Source organism: Narcine bancroftii, chromosome 9 (assembly GCF_036971445.1).
Source record: "Narcine bancroftii isolate sNarBan1 chromosome 9, sNarBan1.hap1, whole genome shotgun sequence".
Taxonomy (NCBI): Eukaryota; Metazoa; Chordata; class Chondrichthyes; order Torpediniformes; family Narcinidae; genus Narcine; species Narcine bancroftii.
Genome location: NC_091477.1, coordinates 58,635,566 through 58,655,211, shown reverse-complemented (window position 1 = coordinate 58,655,211; position 19,646 = coordinate 58,635,566). Strand labels below are relative to the sequence as shown.

Here is a 19,646-nt window from a genome sequence, read left to right as displayed (position 1 = left end):
TTTAAGGTAGTGGGTGGAATATTTAGAGTGGATGCAAGGAATAATTCAAATTTGACTTCAAGGATGTTTGGAATCTGTGATACACTAGTTGAATGACGACGTGTGTGGAGAAACATCCCAACCAAGGTATAGTCGACTAAGTGCTAGTAAATGGGATGAGGAGCAGTGTGTATCTGCGAGCTGGCAGGAATACAATGGGCTGCATGACTTGTTTCTGTGCTGTATGCCAATTACCGTCAACCATAATGGAATAGCCTGCATGTGTGAGTATCCTGCTGGCTTTATCCTTTACCTCAAAAAGTTTTCAATGTGACAGCTGGAAACCAACCAGTCTTCCCAACTTGGAACGTTATGTCCTTTTGTTCAATGCTCTCCTACCCTAGTAAAAAGATTAATTTACATTTTATATGTTCCTCATGATTTTATAAACCTCTCAGGCCTCTCTTCAACCTCCCATGCTCCAGGGTAGAATGTTCCTGTCCATCTTCCTTCTTCAGAAAACCTAAACCCTCTAGTCCAGCAAGAATTTCATTGATCTTTCCTGCACAATTTCTGGTGAAATAACATCCTTCCTCGAACTGCGTATCTAGATCCATGATAGTCCATGATGCATGATGGTCTCACCATCCTGTTCCCTGGTAACACAATGTCCCTCCCCACTTTTGTACTCAATACCCTGACCAATGAAGGTAAGTGAACGTTTTCAAAAGTCTTCACCACACTGTCTGTAGCTGGGATGTGGGCAACAAATTACAATACCAAATAGGCAAGGCATGTCAAAAGGGCAGTCATGGGGGGTTTTAACGTAAGTAGATTGGAAAAATCAGGTTGGGTCTGGATCTCAAGAATGAGAATTTGTATAAAGCTTATGAAGTGACTTCTTAGAGCAGATTGTTGATGAATGCATGAGGGGATCAGCTGTACTGGATTGGATGTTGCACCTGAGGTGATTAGAGAGCTTGGAGTAAAGGAACCATTCACGGTTGGTGAGGTCAGGTTGAGACTTAACAAGGAGAAACTAAAGTCAGATGTGTCGGTATTTCAGTGGAGTTGAAGGAATTACAGTGGCACGAGAGAGGAACTGACTAAAGCGGATTGGAAGGGGTCACGAGTAGGGAAGGTGGCAGAGCAGCAATGGATGGAGTTTCTGCATGAAATGACCAAGGATGAGGAAATATTTGAATGGAAAAATGTCACAGCTGTGGCTAATTGGGGAAGTCAAAGCCAACGAGAGAGTCGACAGGGAAACAAAAATTAGGGGAAGATAGAGGTTGGGAAGTTTTCAAAGACTTCCAGAATGGTAACTAAAAAACCCATAAAGAGAGAAAAGATGAAAATCAGCCAGAAAATAATATCAAAGAGCTTCTTCAAGCCTATCAATCTGTCCCTTAAATACACCCAATAACCTAGTGTAATGTTTGTGGCAACAAATTCTACAGAGTAAAAGAGAGAAGAAAATAGATCTAGGATCATTATAAAATGACGCTGGAGAAATAATAATGGGAGACAAAAAGACGGCAGAGGAACTAAAGGAGAAGTTTGCATCAGCCTTCTCTGTGGAAGACACCAGCCATGTGCCGGATGTTGGAGGGTATCAGGGAAGGGAAGTGAGTCCAGTTACTATTTCAAGGGAGAAGGTGTTCAGGAAGCTGAATGGTCTAAAAGTGGATAAGTCTCCCGCACCAGATGGATTGCACCCTCGGGTAATGATCTTTCTGGAATCAATAGATTCTGGTACAGTCCCAGAGGACTGGGAAATCGCAAATGTCACCCCCTTTTCAAGAAAGGAGGGAGGCAGCAGAAAGTAAATGACTGATTAGTGGTTGGGGAAATGTTGATTGTCAAGGATGAGGTTACGGAGTTCTTGGAGGCACATGACCGGATCGGTCGGAGCCAGCATGGTTCCCTTCAGGACAAATCTTGCTTGACAAACCTATTGGAACTCTTTGAAGAAGTGACAAACAGGCTGGATAATGGAGATGGAGTGGATTTTCAGGCTTTTGACAAGGTATCACACTTGAGGCTACTTAACCAGATAAAAGTCCATGGTACAACAGGAAACATTCAAGCATGGGTTCAGCATTGGCTGATTGGCAGGAAGAAGGAATCATATTCTAGTTGGCTAGCAATTGCTAGCGGAGTTCTACAGGAGTCAGTGTTGGGGGCACTTCTTTTTATGTTGTATATTAATGATTTATATGATGGAATGAATGACTTTGTGGCCAAGTATTCAGATGATATGATTGAAGGTGGAGGATCAGGTAGTGTCGAGGAAATGGGGAGGCTATAAAAGGATGTAGACAGATTGGGCGAATGGGTAGAGAAGTGGCAAATTAAATGCTGTATAATGTTGGAAAATGGACAGTCATGCATTTTGATAGAAACAATTAGCAGACAGAAACTTTTGTAAATGGGGAGGAAATTGAAAATACTCAGAGGCAAAGGGAACTAGATGTCATCATGCAGAACAGCCTGGAGGTCAACTTGTTGGTTGAGTCAGTGGCGATGAAGGCAAATGCAATGCTGGCTTTCATTTCAAGGGGAAAAGAATATAAGAGAAGGGATAATTATGCTGAGGCTTTACAAGGCCTGTTGAGACCTCATCAAGGCACTGGTGAGACTTGGGAGGATTGTGAGCAGTTATGGGGTCCTCATTTAAAAAAGGATTGGAGAGGGTTCAAAGGAAATTCACAAGGATGATTCCAGGATGAAAGGGTGATCATATGAGGAACGTTTGATGGATCTTGGCCTGTACTCATTGGAATTTAGTTGAATGAGGGAGATTTTCATTGAAACATTTGACAGAGTAGGTGTAGAAAGGTTGTTTCCTATGGTAGGAGAATGTAGGACACAACTTCAGGATCAAAGGGCATCCACTTGGAAGAGAGATGCAGAGGAATTTATCCAGAGGGTGGTAAATCTGAGGATTTTTTGTTGCCACAGGCAGGTTAGGTCATTGGGTGTATTTAAGGCAGAGATTAATAGTTTCTTGATTTCCCAGGGCATTAAAGGTTATGGGGAGAAGGTCGGTCAATTGGAAAATGGATCAGCTCATGATTAAGTAGCAGGGCAGACTCTATGGGCTGAATGACCTATTTCTCATCTTATGTCTTATGGTCTTATACATAAATAACCATACCTCCCATTTGGTCTTCTCTAGCTTTGGGGTTAGGTCGTCCTGCTCTTGTCGATAGGACGTGTATTGGCTTTTGAGCTGCTCGCACTCCAGCAGCAACTTGTCAAAGTCCTCCTGCAGCTTCCTCTTCTCCTGCTGGATCTTGAAGACCTGAAGCTGAAGAGTCCGCTGGGTGTGCTGAGCTTGTTGGGTCACTTGGTGCAGCTTGCAGGCATAGATTTGCTTGAGTTCTTCCAATTCCTTCTCCCACAGCCTTTGCTTGTCCTCAAATACCTGAGCAATGGCATCTTCGCTCTCATCCAGGTTCCGTCTCATGTGCTTCAGCTCCACTTCCTTCTTGTGGAGCTGATCTTCCAGCTCCCTGAGGACATCCTCCATCGATTGCGACATTTCACAGGAGGGGGACATGTTGCTCTGGGGATTTATCCGGCTGAGGACTGCCGTATTCTTGCAGGTGAAACAGCCACTGTCAGAGTTTGAAACCTCCTTAGATACCCCACCAATGCAATTTGAGCCAATGTGGTTGATTTGGCCCATGGAGGCACTGATAGGCCCTATATGGTGTTTCAGGCCTGTTCCACAGGGAGGGAGACTGGTCATGGAGTTCCTCCCAGAGTCCGACAAGTCTTCCTCTTGACTGACCATCCGGAAGTAATCCTGCTTTCTGCCTCCATTTCTCAGTGGTGAGTGGTCCATTCTGCTGAAGACATTGAGGCTGGCTGTGCTGTCATTCAGCTCCTTAGTCTCTTGTGGGTATAGGTTCTGCATTGAACTAAAGTTCTTTGGCACCACTGGCTTAAAGGCAGAGGGTCGACACCGTGACTGAAAGACAATGGATGGGAAGGATTTGGTGATGGGTAGAAGTTGGAAGATGTAAATTCAAGATTTATTAGTACACATTAAAAATACAGTTCTATAATTGTTTTCTTGAATGTAATGGACTTTACTCAGACCTTACTATTTAACTACTCATATGCCTGTTCATACGGCAGAAGAATTTGCTTTATCTCTAATTTTTGCACTGCCTGCATCAAGTGGGAAGAGAAGTTTGGTTGCAAGCCACATTCCACCTTTTCCAGATGGGCCATTGCTCAAGTCTGAAAAGTCTAGGTTTTTGTGCTTTTTGTGACATAGAAACCAGGCAAGACATGACCTCAGGCAATGGTGGATGCCAAGTGGGGAATAAGTTATCTGCAGATGCTGGGACCTATTGCAGTGCTGGAGAAACTCAGCAGGTTTGGCAGCATCCATGGAAAGGAAAAGGTAGTCAATGTTTTGGGCCTGAGTCCTTTTTCAGTCCCAAAATTCCTTTAAATTATATTTCTAGAACATAGGAATGTAAGGAATAGGAGCAAGAGTTGGCCATCCGGCCCGTTGAGACTATTCCGCCATTCAATGTGATCATGGCTGATCTGATGATAGGCTCATCTCCACCTACCTGCCTTTTACCCATCTCCCTTAATTCCCCTACTATGAAGAAATCTATTCAACCTTATCTTAAATATATTTACTGAAGTCGCTTTCACTGTTTCAATGGGCAGCGAATTCCACAGATTCACAGCCTTCGAGGAAAAGTAGCTCCTTCTCATCTCTATTCTAAATCTACTGCCCTGAATCTTGAGGCTATGTCTTCCAGTTCTGTTCTCTCCTACCAAAGTAGCCAACTTACTTTCCTCTACCTTATCTATTCTGACACAGAGAGGCTCCCATCATGGCTGTTCACACTGGTATTAAAAAGATAAATGGTTTAACATTGCTTCACCATGATCCACAAGGTTGGTTTTGGTGGGACAATCATTGTCAATATCAAATGTTTAATAAAAAGGAATATCACAATTATAAAAAGTTAACATTATCAATGTTAAATGTAGTAATAAGACAAAATAAACTCAGGCAAAGCAAAGACGAAACAGTGACTTGGAGTTGGAGGTCTAGATAATGTTGAACAAATGCAATTAATCACCCATTGACAGGAATTTCCATTGAAATTCATGCAACTATAGTAAATTCTTCCTGCCAAGGAGAAACTGGCAAATACACGATAGTGACACTTCAATTTTTCACAGCTACCATCCTCAAGAGAACCAGACCAAAGCCGTTATTTTTTTTATCTTAAAAGTATTGCCAGAAGCAACAGATTGTTTGGTGTAGTGAGCTAACCAAGAGTTGCTGAACTAAATTAGAAAAAGCTGGAAATACACAGGTTGGACAGCCTCCTTGGGAAATTGAGACATGACGCTTATCAGAAAAACCACTGGCTGATGTACAATCCATTTGCAAAGACATTACAAGGTTCCATGTAGGTACCAATGCCATGTGTTTGGCTATATTTCCAAGTGGCAGCTTGTGGATGAGAAATAGAATTGGATTTGGAACAGATCCTTGGTAGGACACCAGTGTTCCCTGCATGGGGGTGGGGGGGCGGGTGAAGAACCATTGTAAATGGTTCTCTGGCTTCAACCAGTTCATGCTACTGACCCACAACTGCAATGCCAGATCCAGATCCTACAAAGTTTGCAGATGACACGACCGTGCTCGGCCTCATCAGCAACAAGTCACACTACAGAGAAGAGGTGGGAAATGTAGTAATATGGTGCAAGAGGAACAACTAAGTCTCCAAAAAACAATTCTCAAAAAGAAGTGGCAGTGGTAACTTTGGCCACCTCACGCGCAGCAACTTTTGCTACTCCCGTCAGAAAAGAGATCCAGGAGTATCAGAGCCTGAACCACCAGGATGAGAAACAGCTTCTACCCACGGGCACTGAGACTGGTGAATAATAACCGATGAACGACAGTACAACTCCGATTATCCAAAATGGTCAGGACCAGGGCCTATTTCGGATAAATGTATTTTTTTGGAGATCTAGCCGTTTTTTAAAAACAGCCCAGTACCAACAGCAAATCACTTCTAACACTGTTTAAACAACAAGGAAATGCTTTTTAAGCATTAAAATAATGTTTAATTCTCACCAAAAAAATGCTGGCCATCGTCGATCATTGACACCTCCCCACTGAGGCCCACCTCGTGCCAGGAGACAAACATCCCTGCTACTGCGGGAGCCTGAGGTCCCTGGTCAGTTCAGCTCCAAAACAAGGAGGATTTCTGATTTGTTTGGGATATTCTTATTTATCCAAAATTTTTAAAAATATTTGGATAAATGAGGATTTCGGTGAATCCAGTTTTGGATAATCGGAGTTGTACTGTACTCGTTAAACACTCCGTGACCTACTATTTAAGCAGTAATATTTATTTATTTTAATATTTGTATCATTTGTCTATATGTGCATTATGTCTGTGTGCATGTTTGCAGTGTTTTACACTGAGGGTCAGGGATTGCTGTTTTATTGGGTGCACTTGTACAATCAGATGAGAAATATACTTGAACTTGAACATGGACAAGACAAGACAAAAGACCTCAGGATGACAAAGGATGACCACCCTCCACTACACATTAGTAGCTCAGTAGTGGAAAGAGTGGAGAGCACTAAGTTCCTCAGAATCCTCTTTAGAAGTGATTGATCTTGGACACACATCTCCTCAGTTGTCAGGAAGGTGCAAGAGCGACTGCACTTCCCTAGATGGCTGAGGCAGGCAAGGCTACTGGCCACCTTTCTGTCAACTTTTTACAGCAGCTCTATCGGGAGCATCCTGGCCAGCTGCATCACAGTGAGGTAAGCTTGCTTCAGAGCATCGGATCGGAGATCAATTCACAGGACCGTAAAAGTGACGGAGAGGATCACTGGGCTCTTCCTCCACCCCCCCCCTTCCCCCATTGATGTGATTTACCTGGATTGTTCCTTAAAGAAACCTTGCAAAAATCAGGGCAGACCCATATTACCCCACACGTAACATCTTCCAGGTACTCCTGTCGGGGAAAAGATAGAGGTAGGGAGCCAGAACCATCAGGCTGAGGAACAATTTCTCCACTTGGGCAGTGAGCCTGCAGAATGATTGCTAAAACAACTCTACCATTTATTAATAATATTTATTTTAATATAGGTACTGTGTATAATTTGTTTGTATGTGTGTTATGTCTGCACATGTGTTTGCAAGGTTCTGCACCATGGACGCTGTATAGTCGGGATCTTTTGGTACAATTGGATAACAAATAAACTTGAACTTGAAAAACAAAGCCAGTGAGTGGTGCCTCCCAGCTGAACAACAGATAATAGTGGATGATGCTGTAATAGTCGGGATCTTTTGGTACAATCGGATAACAAATAAACTTGAATTTGAAAAACAAAGCAAGTGAGTGGTGCCTCCCAGCTGAACAACAGATAATAGTGGATGATGCTGTAATTAAGCATATATGCATATATCTTGGCGCCTCACAGTTCGGCAGCAACCTCCTTTGAAGAAGACTGCAGAGCCCACCTCACTGACAAAAGACAAAGGAGGAAAAACCCAACACCCAACCCCAAGCAACCAATTTTCCCTTGCAACCGCTGCAACCGTGCCTGCCTGTCCCGCATCGGACTTGTCAGTCACCAACGAGCCTGCAGCAGACGTGGACATACGCCTCCATAAATCTTCGTCCGCGAAGCCAAGCCAAAGAAGAAGAAGATGCACAAAATCAGAATGTCTCAAGGGAAATGCCAAAATAAAGTACAGAAGTAACTGATTGGTTGATTTCGAAGCAAACACCAGCTTGTTATATATTAAATTTAATCTTGCCAGCACTTTTTGACTTAGGTTTAAAGTACCTTTTCAAATTTCCCTCTGACAGGAAGTGAGTTCTTTGTTAGATCAATCTCCTTCCCAAAGATCTCCTTTTTTCCATCTTTTTGACAGCGTTCCATGGACGAGCTCCCGAACACAATTCTTTTCTCTGCCTTTCCTCCTTTTTTGATGTTGTTCAGATAGTTCAACAGCTCTCTTTGAGTCAATCCCTTTTTAAACAACCCATCTGGCTGCCTGAGATTGGAAGCATTCCCATTTCGGTGACTCCTCGATTGATCGCTTGGGAAATCATGTTTCTCAGCCATCAAACTTCCAACGCTTCCCATTTTGAATGTACTGCTTGGAGAACAAGAGTCCAGGTTGTTGCAATCACTGGATACAGGCAAGGTGTGGACTGCAGCCATGGACATTCACAGCTTCAAGATCATGGCTCGAAGGCAACACTAGAAGAGAAGAAACAAGCTGCTTAAATCTCCAGTACAGTTACATTCCACTTGATCATGAGCTGATCCATTTCCCCACTCAGTCGTTGATGAGCTGGCTAATCAAGAACCTATTAATCTCTGCCTTAAATACAGCCAATGACTGAGCCTCCACAACCGCCTCTGGTTACAAATTGCACAGAAGTAATGAAGTCTTAATCCTGCTCTTACCTCCTCAAACAAATAAACACTCAACATTGTGCAGGAAAATCCAAGAATCACACAGTAAATTCAACAAAATGCCCTTGAGAGCAAATGCATTGAACACCTCTGCTTTGTCAAACCTACTTGACTTAAAGACAAAGTTTAAATACCATTTATTCTTTGGATTCCTGCATTGTGGCAAGGCCAAGTCCACTGGCGAATCTTAGCCATCCTCAAAGTGCTGAATGTTCAAATTGTGCAGAATCAGGCAGCAAAGCTTCCTTGCAACCCTCGAACCCTTCCAGTCTTTCAATTACAATAATGGCCTATTGAGTAAATACAGGAGGGAGGGACAGTCTGGAAAGGGGGGAGGGAGGGTTGTTCTCAGGATTCGACAGCACTGGAGAAATGCTAACAAGGATGAAGAAAGGGAGGGCCACAGCTGAGCCCCAATTGACTGATGTCAAAGAAGGTATAGATGATGGGGAGACGAGAATCAAAGAAGAAAGAAGAGGTGGGGAGAGCCAAGGGAAAGGATGGAGAATTGGTGGGGAAAACAAGGGGGGAGAGAAGGGAAAACTGGGGAGAAGGAGACCAGAGGAGAGTATCATATTGAAAATAGTGAAAAAGAAATTAACTGACAGAAAGTGGGCTGGCCAGTTTCTAGAAGCAAAGTTTAATTCTTCCCATTTAATTCCACAGAAATGAAAACCAGCTAACTGACCATTTTGAGCTCTTGCATTATGGCCCAGCACTAGAATCGCAAGAATGAGAAAACAAAGTTTCAACATTACCCCAGGTTTTGAAAAGTTGGCAATTTGACAGCTTCCTGAGAATCATATTTAAGTGACGCTTAGGCAAGATGTTTGAGAGCTATCTGTAGCTTGCTATGTGTCAACAGATAGTGCGAAGTGATAATGTAATGTACTCAATGAGGGAGTAAATTATCAAATTTACATCACTCATGCACTTTGGCAGAAAGGTCTTATTTTGGCACATTTTACAAAGCATAGGCTTGTTATGGTCACAATTGTGCATGAACTAATTTTTGTAGTTTGCTAATTGGGAGACCACGTGAGACAGAGGTAGAGCTCATTTCTGCTCCACAGTCTTGCCTTTCTTTTGCCTTTTAGCAGATTCCCCTGATCTCTAAATGATGCCAGAGACCTGCTGCAATTGCTGTGTACATGTGAGTTTTTAATTGTAATATTTTCCAAATCCATTTTCAACACAATCCTTTCACATGCAAATTTGAAGGGAACACTTTTCCGAGTACTTTTCTGGACAGTTGTGTGGTTTCTGGGAACAAGTGATGCAGCAGGTGTATGTCTGAAATCATGGAAAATTCTTCAAGAAATATGCTGCACATTTAATCAGTTAACATGACTCAATTGCCATGATGTTTGAACCAGTCTGGAAATGTCCCTAAATTGTCCTAGAGCTACATTAATTCCCCATCCTTTTTGTGGAGAACCAACAAGACAGTGCCTTTGTTTTTTAATGGCCCCACCTCAAATGAGCTTTGAGCTTGCTTCGAGTACTCTTCCTCAGATGTCTTAACACAGCAGAAAGTGGAAGTCATGCAGAATAGAGGACAAATGAAGAATGGAGAAGAGAATGGAGTGGGCTTGGGCCTACATGCTGGGGAGAGATTATAAATGGCATTATAAGAATATTGAAAGTAGTGAATGATCAAAGAGTTAGAGTTTGGGGAACTGGACAGCAAGGTTGAGCACTGGGAATGATATCCTAATGAAGATCAATGCTCCTGACTCTCCTGGAGGGACTGATGTTGGAATATGCTGTAACATTAACCAAGTCTCCAGGTAAAAACTGATCAAGTGTTTATTGCCATTTGCAAATAGAGATAACTTGCACATTGCCAACGATTGGCAGAACTGCACAAACCCAGCCACCTCTGTGCATTTGCAAGCCCAACCCAACGCATGGGGCAACCAATGTGTGGATTTTAAATAAAATCCACTTGTGAATTCCGTTACATTGCTGAATAAATTTTGTGGGCCAACATTCCAATATTGAGCTGTTGATTCATTGGAGGACTGGGAATATATGGTCTCACTGGATGAGCACTCCACATTGTACTTGTTTATGTGGGAAAGAAACATCAAATGCAACTAGATTTCAATATCCTCATCACTCCAAGAATCTGTTTTGTACTTTTCTACATCCAAATCCCTTTGTGAGCTCTGTCTACTGATCTTACTTCTATAAATATTGCCATTCAAGTATTAAAACTTAAAAATATATTACCTCACACTTAATTCCAGAGTTTAGCCTGGTGGTGCCACACTCCCAGCAGTGTGTGACTATTAACTCTTCTATTTTGGTATTACCAGCATATTTCAATTTCAATATAATTCCCAATGTAAATTGATCACACTTCTCCCAGTCACCATCAACACTGGTGCTTGAAACAGTCACATCCGGCATCAGTGACATCACTCTCCCTTCTTGTTTCAACATCTTTTAAGCTTTTGTTGTTTGAAAGATGAAGAATGTGGAACAACTGTTGATTCCTCCAGACGAGAGACGTGTTTGGCCTCATCAACATTTTCTGTCTCTGTTATAAATCACTTAATACAAGACATGGATGAATGCCTCAGAACTCGGTTTCTCATTTAACAGATATACAGCATGGTAACAGGCTTATGTGGCCCACAAATTCGTGCTTCCCAAATTAATTAACCTACAACCCCTGTAGGTTTGAAGGAACCCGGAACACCCAGAGGAAACCCACACAGACACGAGGAGTATGTACAAACTCCTTACAGACTGCGCTGGGTTCGAATCCTGGTCACTGGCGCAGTAATAGTGTTGTACTGACCATGCTGATCTTGAAGGTCATCTGATAATAGAAACTAATAAATTGCCTCACAAATTGGATCCATTCCAAACTGCCTACTACAGCAACAGGTCTATGGGTAGATGCCATCTCACTGGCTCTACACAAAACCATGAAACATCTGGAGACCAAAGATGCATACATTATGATGCTCTTTATTGACTACGGTTTGGCATTCAGCACCCTCATCCTCTCAGAACTGATCAACAAATTCCAAGACCTGGGTCTCAATAATTGGATCCTGGCTTTCCTTACTTCCAGACCCCTATCAATGAGGAGTGGCAAGAAGTTATCTTCCACAATGCATTGCAACATGACAGGGACACAGAGTCAAATGTATCAAATAAAGGCAAAAGGTTTTGTATTTAAATACATGCCTCATAAGAAATAAATTTGGATGTCCTTATAGTACAGCTATGGATTGGCAGGTATGATATGGTGGCCATCATAAAGTCATGGTTAAAGGATGGATGTCGTTGTGAGCTGAATGTCCCAGGATACACTGTAACGAAGGGAAGCAGAGGGGGTGGTGTGGCTCTGTTGGTAAGGAACAAGATTTGATTATTAGAAGGAGGGGACATGGGATGAGAAGGTATAGAATCATTAAGAAATCCCAAGGATAGAAAAACACTGTTGGCTGTTATATACAGTCTCCAAGTCAGGGTGTGGACAACAATTTGCAACAACAGATAGAAAAGGCATGTCAGAAGGGCAATGTTATGATGGTCATGGGGGATTTTAACAAGCAACTAGATTGTGAATTTGGTGTCAGGCCTGCGCAATTGCTCAGAAAAAGATGTAAGATGCTCCTTCCGTCTGACAACCTACAGGCCACCCATGGGCAAGTTATGGTACCTGATTAGCCTCCCAATCAAGGTCACGTGAAGCCATGGATTTCAGATGGTGGATGTTTTTTTACAAGCAGATTCTACAAATTGGAATTTATGGTTGTAAAACTGAAAACATTGGGCAGATGAATCTGCTGATCAATGGCCAGGGTTACCCACCCAATAGGAACACTGCAACTGAAGAAGGCAACGGGAAACCACTTCAGTATTTTTCCTTTGTATAATCAACATTGACTATGGTCTCTGCTCAAAGAAGGAACTTTCACCGAAGGAGAACAATGAGGATATCGGATGCACTGGATTGGGTGTTGTGTAATGTACCCAAGGTGATTAGAGAGCTGAGATAAAGGAACCATTAGGGAGCAATGATCACAATATGATCGAGTTCAATTTGAGATTTTACAAGGAGAAAGCAAAGTTGGATGTGTTGGTATTTCAGTGGAGTAAAGGGAACTATAGTGGTATGAGAGAGGAATTGGCCAACGCAGATTGGAAAGGAGGCACTAGTGGGGAAGACGGCAGAACAGGAATGGATGGAGTTTCTGCAAAAAGTTGGGACGATGTAAGATAAATGCATATCAAAAATGAGGAAATATTCTAATGGAAAAATTTCACAACACCAATGTGAAAGCAAAGAGAGGGCATACAGTGAAGCAAAAAACAGTGGATAGAAGTATTCTGCAGACAGTAGACATTGACATATCCACATTTGCCTTGGGAAGTGTTTTTCTGATCTGCCGGACATATTTTTGGAGATTTGTCTTTATTATGATGAAAATTCTACTGTCATCAGCAGGGAGGTTTGCCTTGTCACTTTGCGATCACTGTGCTATTTCTTAAAGATGTTCAAAACTGTTGCTTTTGGTGATCCTAAGGTTTGGGCGATGTCTCTTACTGTTTTATTCTTGTTTTTCAGCCTCATAATGGCTTATTTGACTTTCATTGGCAAAACTCTGGTCCTCATGATGAAAAGTGGCAACTACAGATTCCAAAGGTGATCAAAAGCTTCGAAGCAAGCCTAGCTCTCTTATACCTGCACCAATGAAGCAATTAAACATACCTGAGTTCTCAAAAGCACCTGTGAAGCCAAATGTCTCAAACATTACGGTGCCCTGAAAAGTGCTGTAATTTCTACATGGTCAAGCCTGAATAAAATGTGGAAATGTGCACTTTAATCACACATGAATTGTTTGATTACAAATTTAAAACTGTGGTGCACAGGGGCAAATAACTGAAAAAAAGTGTCTTTGTCCCAAACATGGAGGGCACTGTTGTAATGGACAAGCAGCATCCACCACCTGGTGGTGCTGCTGCGCTCCTATTTGGAGGACACACTACCTGCCAATCAAGGTCAAAGACTCTTCTCAAGCCATCAAGGTGACCCTTGTGATTGGCCCATCTAAATCACCAGGTGCTGCAGTCCAGGCAGCCCACCCAGACTTCCCTGACCTTCACCCAATTGGCCCCTGCTAAGCTCCTGCACTGGCTTTGAGTCATTGGCTAGAGCAACCAATAGGGCCCAGCATGCCCTATTGGCCCCCCAATACTGTCTGCAGAACTAAAAAGAACCATGTGTTCCTTTATTTTGCCTTTTTTGGACCCCTTGTGGCACGTAAGTAGCACCTTTCACATGGGGTTGGGGTGAGTCCCGAGATTAGATAGCAAGAGCTGTGTCCATACCGGTCAAGGGGTGGGGGCATGTAGTATCACCTTGATCCTGACTGTTGAATGTGTGTATTCATGTAATTTCCCCCAGACTCTGTCGGTTCCTCCTTCATTATCCAAAGTGTCTATTTACCCCCGTGTATGTGTGTAGAGTCTTGCCTAGCATATTGACCCTGTTGTCCCGTGTGCATCCTTGAAATAAATGTGCGCTTTGTACCTCAACTTTGGTCTGGTTCTTAACTTGTGGGACCCACATGAACCTGAAGAACAACTGTATAAGCATATTTTTTACCTTGAGTACAGTTTACGCTACCCATAAGTAGAAACTAGAACATAGAACACTGCAGCACAGTACAGGCTCTTCGGCCCTCGATGTTGTGCTGACCCATATATTCCTTAAAAAAAGGTAATAAACCCACCCTACCCCATAATCCTCTATTTTTCTTCCATCCTGTTTAAGAGTGTCTTAAATGCCCCCAATATTCCCTCCTCCACCAAAACCCCTGGAAAAGCATTTCAGGTCCCCACAACTCTGTGTGTAAAAAAAACCACTCTGATGTCTCCCCTAAACTTTCCTTCCTTAACTTTGTACATATGTTTTCTTGTATTTGCTATTCCTACCCTGTGAAACAGGCATTGGCTGTTCACCCTAACTTGCAGACCTTGTCATCCATCTATACTCCAAAGAGAAGAGTCCCAGCTCTGCTAACCTTGTGTCGTAAGACTTATTTTGGAATTCAGGCAACATTCTGGTGAATCTCCTCTGCACCCTCTCCATAGCTTCCACATCCTTCTTATAATGAGGTGACCAGAACTGAACACAATATTCTAAGTGTGTTCTCACCAGAGATTTGTAGAATTGCAACATGACCTCACTACTCCTGAATTCAATCCCCCCTATTAATGAATCCCAGCATCCCATAGGCCTCCTTAACCATCCTATCAACCTGTGCGATGACCTTGATGGATGTATCGATTTGGACTCCAAGGTTCACACACTTAAATAACTAACCATTAACCCTGTCCTCAGCCTTCTGGTTTGTCCTTCCAAAATGCATCACCTCACACTTATCTGGATTGAACTCCATCTGCCACTTCTCTGCCCAACTCTGCATCCTGTCTATATCCTCTTGTAACCTTCAATAACCTTCAGCTCCATCCAACCTTCATGTCATCTGCAAACTTACTGACCCACCCTTCCGCCTCTTCATCCAGGTCATTTATAAAAATCACAAAAGGTAAAAGTTCCATTATTGTCACGTAATACTACATTTAGAATGTAACATACACACAATTCTTTAACTTTTGTCTACCGTAAGGCAGACAGAGTTTTGACACTTTGTCCAGCACCCCTCACAGAAACCTACAGCGCCTGGTGTTCCTAGACAGTCTCCCCTCTAAGTACGACCAGGCCTGTGCTTGCTTCGCTTCTGAGTTCAGACAATCTCATGCCTATTCAGGCTTCTAAAGCAAGGATCCCAGAACAGATCCTTGTGGCACTCCACTAGTCACTGACCTCCAGGTAGAATACTTTCTTTCCATTACTACCCTCTGCTTTCTACATGCAAGTCATTTTTTTATCCACACTGTTAAGGTTCCACTGATCCAGTGCCTCATGACTTTCTGGATGAATCTCTAGGGGACCTTGTCAAATGCCTTGATAAAATCCATATAGACCACCTCATCAATTTCTTTTGTTACCTCCTCAAAAAACTCAGTTAGGCTCATGAGGAACAAAGTCATGCTGACTATCCTTCTCTAAATGCTCATAGATCCACTCCTTAAGAATCTTCCTGATAATTTGCACACCACTGACATTAAGATTCACTGGTCTATAATTCCCAGGATTCTCCCTATTATCATTTTAAACAAGGGGACTACATTTGCCGTTCTCCAATCTTTCGCCACCTCCCCTGTGACCAAAGAGGATTCAAAGATCATAGCTATTGCTCCAGCTAGATCTTCCCTCACTTCCCATCATGTCCATCCCTGGGGACATCAATCTTGATAAGATTCAACACTTCCTTTTCCTTAATCTCCACATTATTCAGCACACAAGCCAGTTCTATTCCCACTTCACTCTGATCAATGTCCTTTTCTCTTACTAATGCAAAGTATTCATTTAGGACCTTCCCAACCTCCTCCGCCTCAAGGCACATGTTGCCTCCTTTGTCCTTTAGCGGTCCCACTTTCATTCTCATTGTGGTGATACACCACTGTACACTGGCACCGTGCATATGTTTGGCTGGCCTGCCTTTCCTCAGTGACTCCACCCCCTTGAATTCCCTAATAAAGGCAGCAAGCCAAGTCCCTCCCTCAGTAGGAGTCCTGGGATTGGGCCAGAGCAGGAGCAGGGTCCAAGTCTTACGGTTTTAAAAGTCTGTCATCCAGCAACTCCAGCCAGCCCTTTGGTATTATTGATCATGTATCAATTTTAATGCCATAAAAATTTCCAATGGACAAGCTGCTAGAGTCAGACAAACTAGATGTAGATCCGCAAACGCCCAGCGCTCCAGACCAATTCAAGCTCCGGCTTATCAGCTTCAATGACTTCTTGCACATCAGCGCTCAGGTCATGAGAACCAATGACAACAAACTAAGCTTGCTTAGTCGGCCATAGGGCCTACCCATTCATCAGAGGCTGCACGAGTTCAACGAGGCCATGAGTAAAATCCAACCCAGGTACATCCCCAAGACTAACCCGGTCTCCTCGCTACGTGCAAGCAATGGCCTGGCGAACCCCTTGAAGAGTATATTCGGGCCCTGCGTGAACTCGGGAGGGCCTGCAGCTGTAAAGACGTAACTGCAGAAATCTATGCAGACAAGCTCATCCAGGATGCCTGTGTAGTGGGCATCTGCTCAGACTATATCTGACAGCAGCTACTGGTCGATGAACCAACCTTGGAAAAGGCCATCGAGGTCACCTAAACACTGGATGTATCCCTCCGTAACTCAGACTCTTTCGCATCCGAAAATTTGGCCGCCTCATGGGGGTTGCGGGGGCTGCTATCTTGGGATGCGGGATCCCACTCTGCCGCTGCCGCTGCTGAGCCCCCGAAGTGTTACAACTGTGGCCAACAGAAGCACCCCAGGAAGCACTTCCCAGCCAAAGAAGTGATGTGCTCAGGGTGCAGGAGGAAGGGGCACTACGCTAAAGTATGCAAGTCCAGACCTTCCCTCCCAAGCAGTGCCAAGTGCAGGCAGCCATATTGCCCGATGTCACTCCTGTCCTTGAATAACAGCACCGCGTGCACACCAAGGAAGCTGCCACCTTCCCAGCTTGGGCCACGGGTGCCATCTTACAAGTCCGATACCGACAGCAACTCCAACCATGACAGGGTACTAGCTTCTGTTACACTCATCCAGCACACCCCTCACCGATTTGCTCGCTCGATGATGGAGAATGAAGTAAATCGACATCCCGTTCACTGCCTGTTCGACAGTGGGAGCACCAAAAGTTTTGTACACCCCGAAGCGGTGCAGGACTGTTCACTCGTGGTGAGTTCATACCAAGATATCCCTGGTATCCAGGTCACAGTTTGCTGAGACTCTGGACTACTCCACGCTATCACTAACAGTACGGGGCCACTACTTATGACAATTTTAAACTGTTGGTCATGCCCCAGATCTGTGTGCCAGTAATCCTGGGGCTGGACTTCCACTGCCACCTCAAGAGTGTCATTTTGGAATTCGACGGGCCCCATCCTCCTCTCACTGTCCGCAACTGCCCACCCTCCACTCCACATGCAACCAATGGGCACACTACATCCTACCCATAGCAGTCTCTCCCTCCGAGTCCCCCACCCATCCCTGTTCGCTATCATCACCCTTGACTGCAAGCCAATCGCCACGAAGAGCAGGAGATACACCACGGTGGACAGAGCATTTATCAAGTCAGAGGTGCAACAGCTTTTGCCTGAGGGGATCGTAGAACCGAGCACAAGCCCCTGGAGGGCCCAGGTCATGGTGGTCAAGAATGGGGAAAAACTCTGCATGATTGTTGACTACAGTCAAACCATAAACAGGTTCACACGGCTGGATGCGAACACCCTCCCCCACATTGCTGATATGGTGAATCAGATTGCCCAATACCGGGTGTTCTCTACCACTGATTTAAAATCAGCATATCACCATCTCCCCATAGAAACATAGAATCATAGAAGATAGGAGCAGGAGTAGGTCATTCGGCCCTTTGAGCCTGCTCCGCCATTCAATGAGATCATGGCTGATCTTAAAGTTCAGTACCCCGTCTCCGCCTTCTCTCCAAAACACCTAATTCCCTTATACTGAAGAAATATATCTAATTCCCTCTTAAATATATTCAATGAACCTGCCTCAACTACTCTCTGTGGCAATGAATTCCACAGATTCACCACCCTTTGGGTAAAGAAATTCCTCCTCATCTCAGTTCTAAATGGTTTGCCTATTATTCTCGAACCATGGCTCTGGGTTCTGGACTCCCCCACCATTGGAAATATCCCTTCCACATCCATTCTGTCCAGTCCTGCCAGAATTTTATATGTCTCTATGAGATCCCCTCTCAATCTTCTAAACTCCAGCAAATACAATCCCAAATTGTGCAATCTTTCCTCATAAGTTATTCCTGCCATTCCAGGTATCAGCCTGGTGAATCGCCTTTGCACTCCCTCCATTGCAAGAACATCCTTCCTCAGATAAGGTGACCAAAACTGCACACAATACTTCAGGTGTGGTCTCACCAAGGCTCTGTACAGCTGCAGTAAGGTATCCTTATTCCTATACTCAAACCCTCTTGATATGAAGGCCAACATACCATTTGCCTTTTTAACCGCCTGCTGTACCTGCATGCTGGCCTTCAGTGACTGGTGCACAAGAACCCTTAGGTCTCTCTGCACTTCCCCATCTCCCAATCTATTGCCATTCAAATAGTAATCTGCCCTCCGGTTTGTATTACCAAAGTGGATAACCTCACATTTATCGACATTGTAGTGCATTTGCCATGTATCTGCCCAGTCCCCCAATTTATCTAAATCACACTGGAGCTTCCTGACCCCTTCTTCAGTGCACACAACCCCTCCTAGCTTAGTGTCGTCTGCAAATTTGGAGATATTACATCCAATCCCCTCATCTAGATCATTAATGTAAATTGTGAACAGCTGGGGTCCCAGTACAGATCCCTGTGGCACCCCACTGGTCACCGCCTGCCACTCAGAAAATGAGCCGTTTATTCCAACTCTCTGTCTTCTATCTGCCAGCCAGTTCTCAATCCACATCAATACCTTGCCTCCAATCCCATGAGCCTTGATTTTGCATGCCAGTTATTTATGTGGGACCTTATCGAAGGCCTTTTGGAAATCCAGGTACACCACATCCACTGGCTCTTCCCCATCTATTTTACCTGTCACCATCTCAAAGAATTCCAATAGATTTGTCAAGCACGATTTACCTTTTGTAAATCCATGTTGACTCTATATGCTTCACTATTACATCCTTAATAATGGATTCCATCATTTTGCCCACTACTGATGTAAGGCTCACCGGCCTATAATTCCCCGCTTTTTCTCTATCCCCCTTTTTAAATAGGCTTTTTAACATTAGCTACCCTCCAATCCATGGGTACTGATCCTGAGTCTATCAAATTTTGGAAAATAATTTTTAAAGCATCTGCTATCTGAATGTCCACTTCTTTAAGTACCCTAGGATGTAGATTATCAGGCCCTTGGGATTTATCAGCCTTCAATCCCTTCAATTTCCCCAAGACCATGTCCTTAGAGATACTGATTTCTTTCAGCTCCTCCCTTGCATTAGTCTCTATGTTTCCCAACATCCTTGGGAGGCTATTTGTATC

At 43.7% G+C, this 19,646-nt stretch overlaps 1 protein-coding gene across 7 annotated transcripts in view; it reads right to left on the bottom strand.

The window, feature by feature from the left end:
* The window catches only part of n4bp3 (NEDD4 binding protein 3), a 224,987-nt gene that overhangs the window by 5,618 nt on the left and 199,723 nt on the right, over nt 1-19,646 (bottom strand). For 5 of the 7 annotated variants that reach the window (XM_069899260.1, XM_069899263.1, XM_069899258.1 and 2 more), the window contains 2 exons: nt 7,841-8,260; nt 3,140-3,958 (listed from right to left, as the gene is read on the bottom strand). In XM_069899260.1, coding sequence (XP_069755361.1) covers nt 3,140-3,958; nt 7,841-8,227 — 1,206 coding nt within the window. In that variant the 5' untranslated portion in view covers nt 8,228-8,260. The remainder of the gene's footprint in view (nt 1-3,139; nt 3,959-7,840; nt 8,261-19,646) is intronic. The other 2 variants (XM_069899264.1, XM_069899265.1) reach the window with 1 other exon arrangement.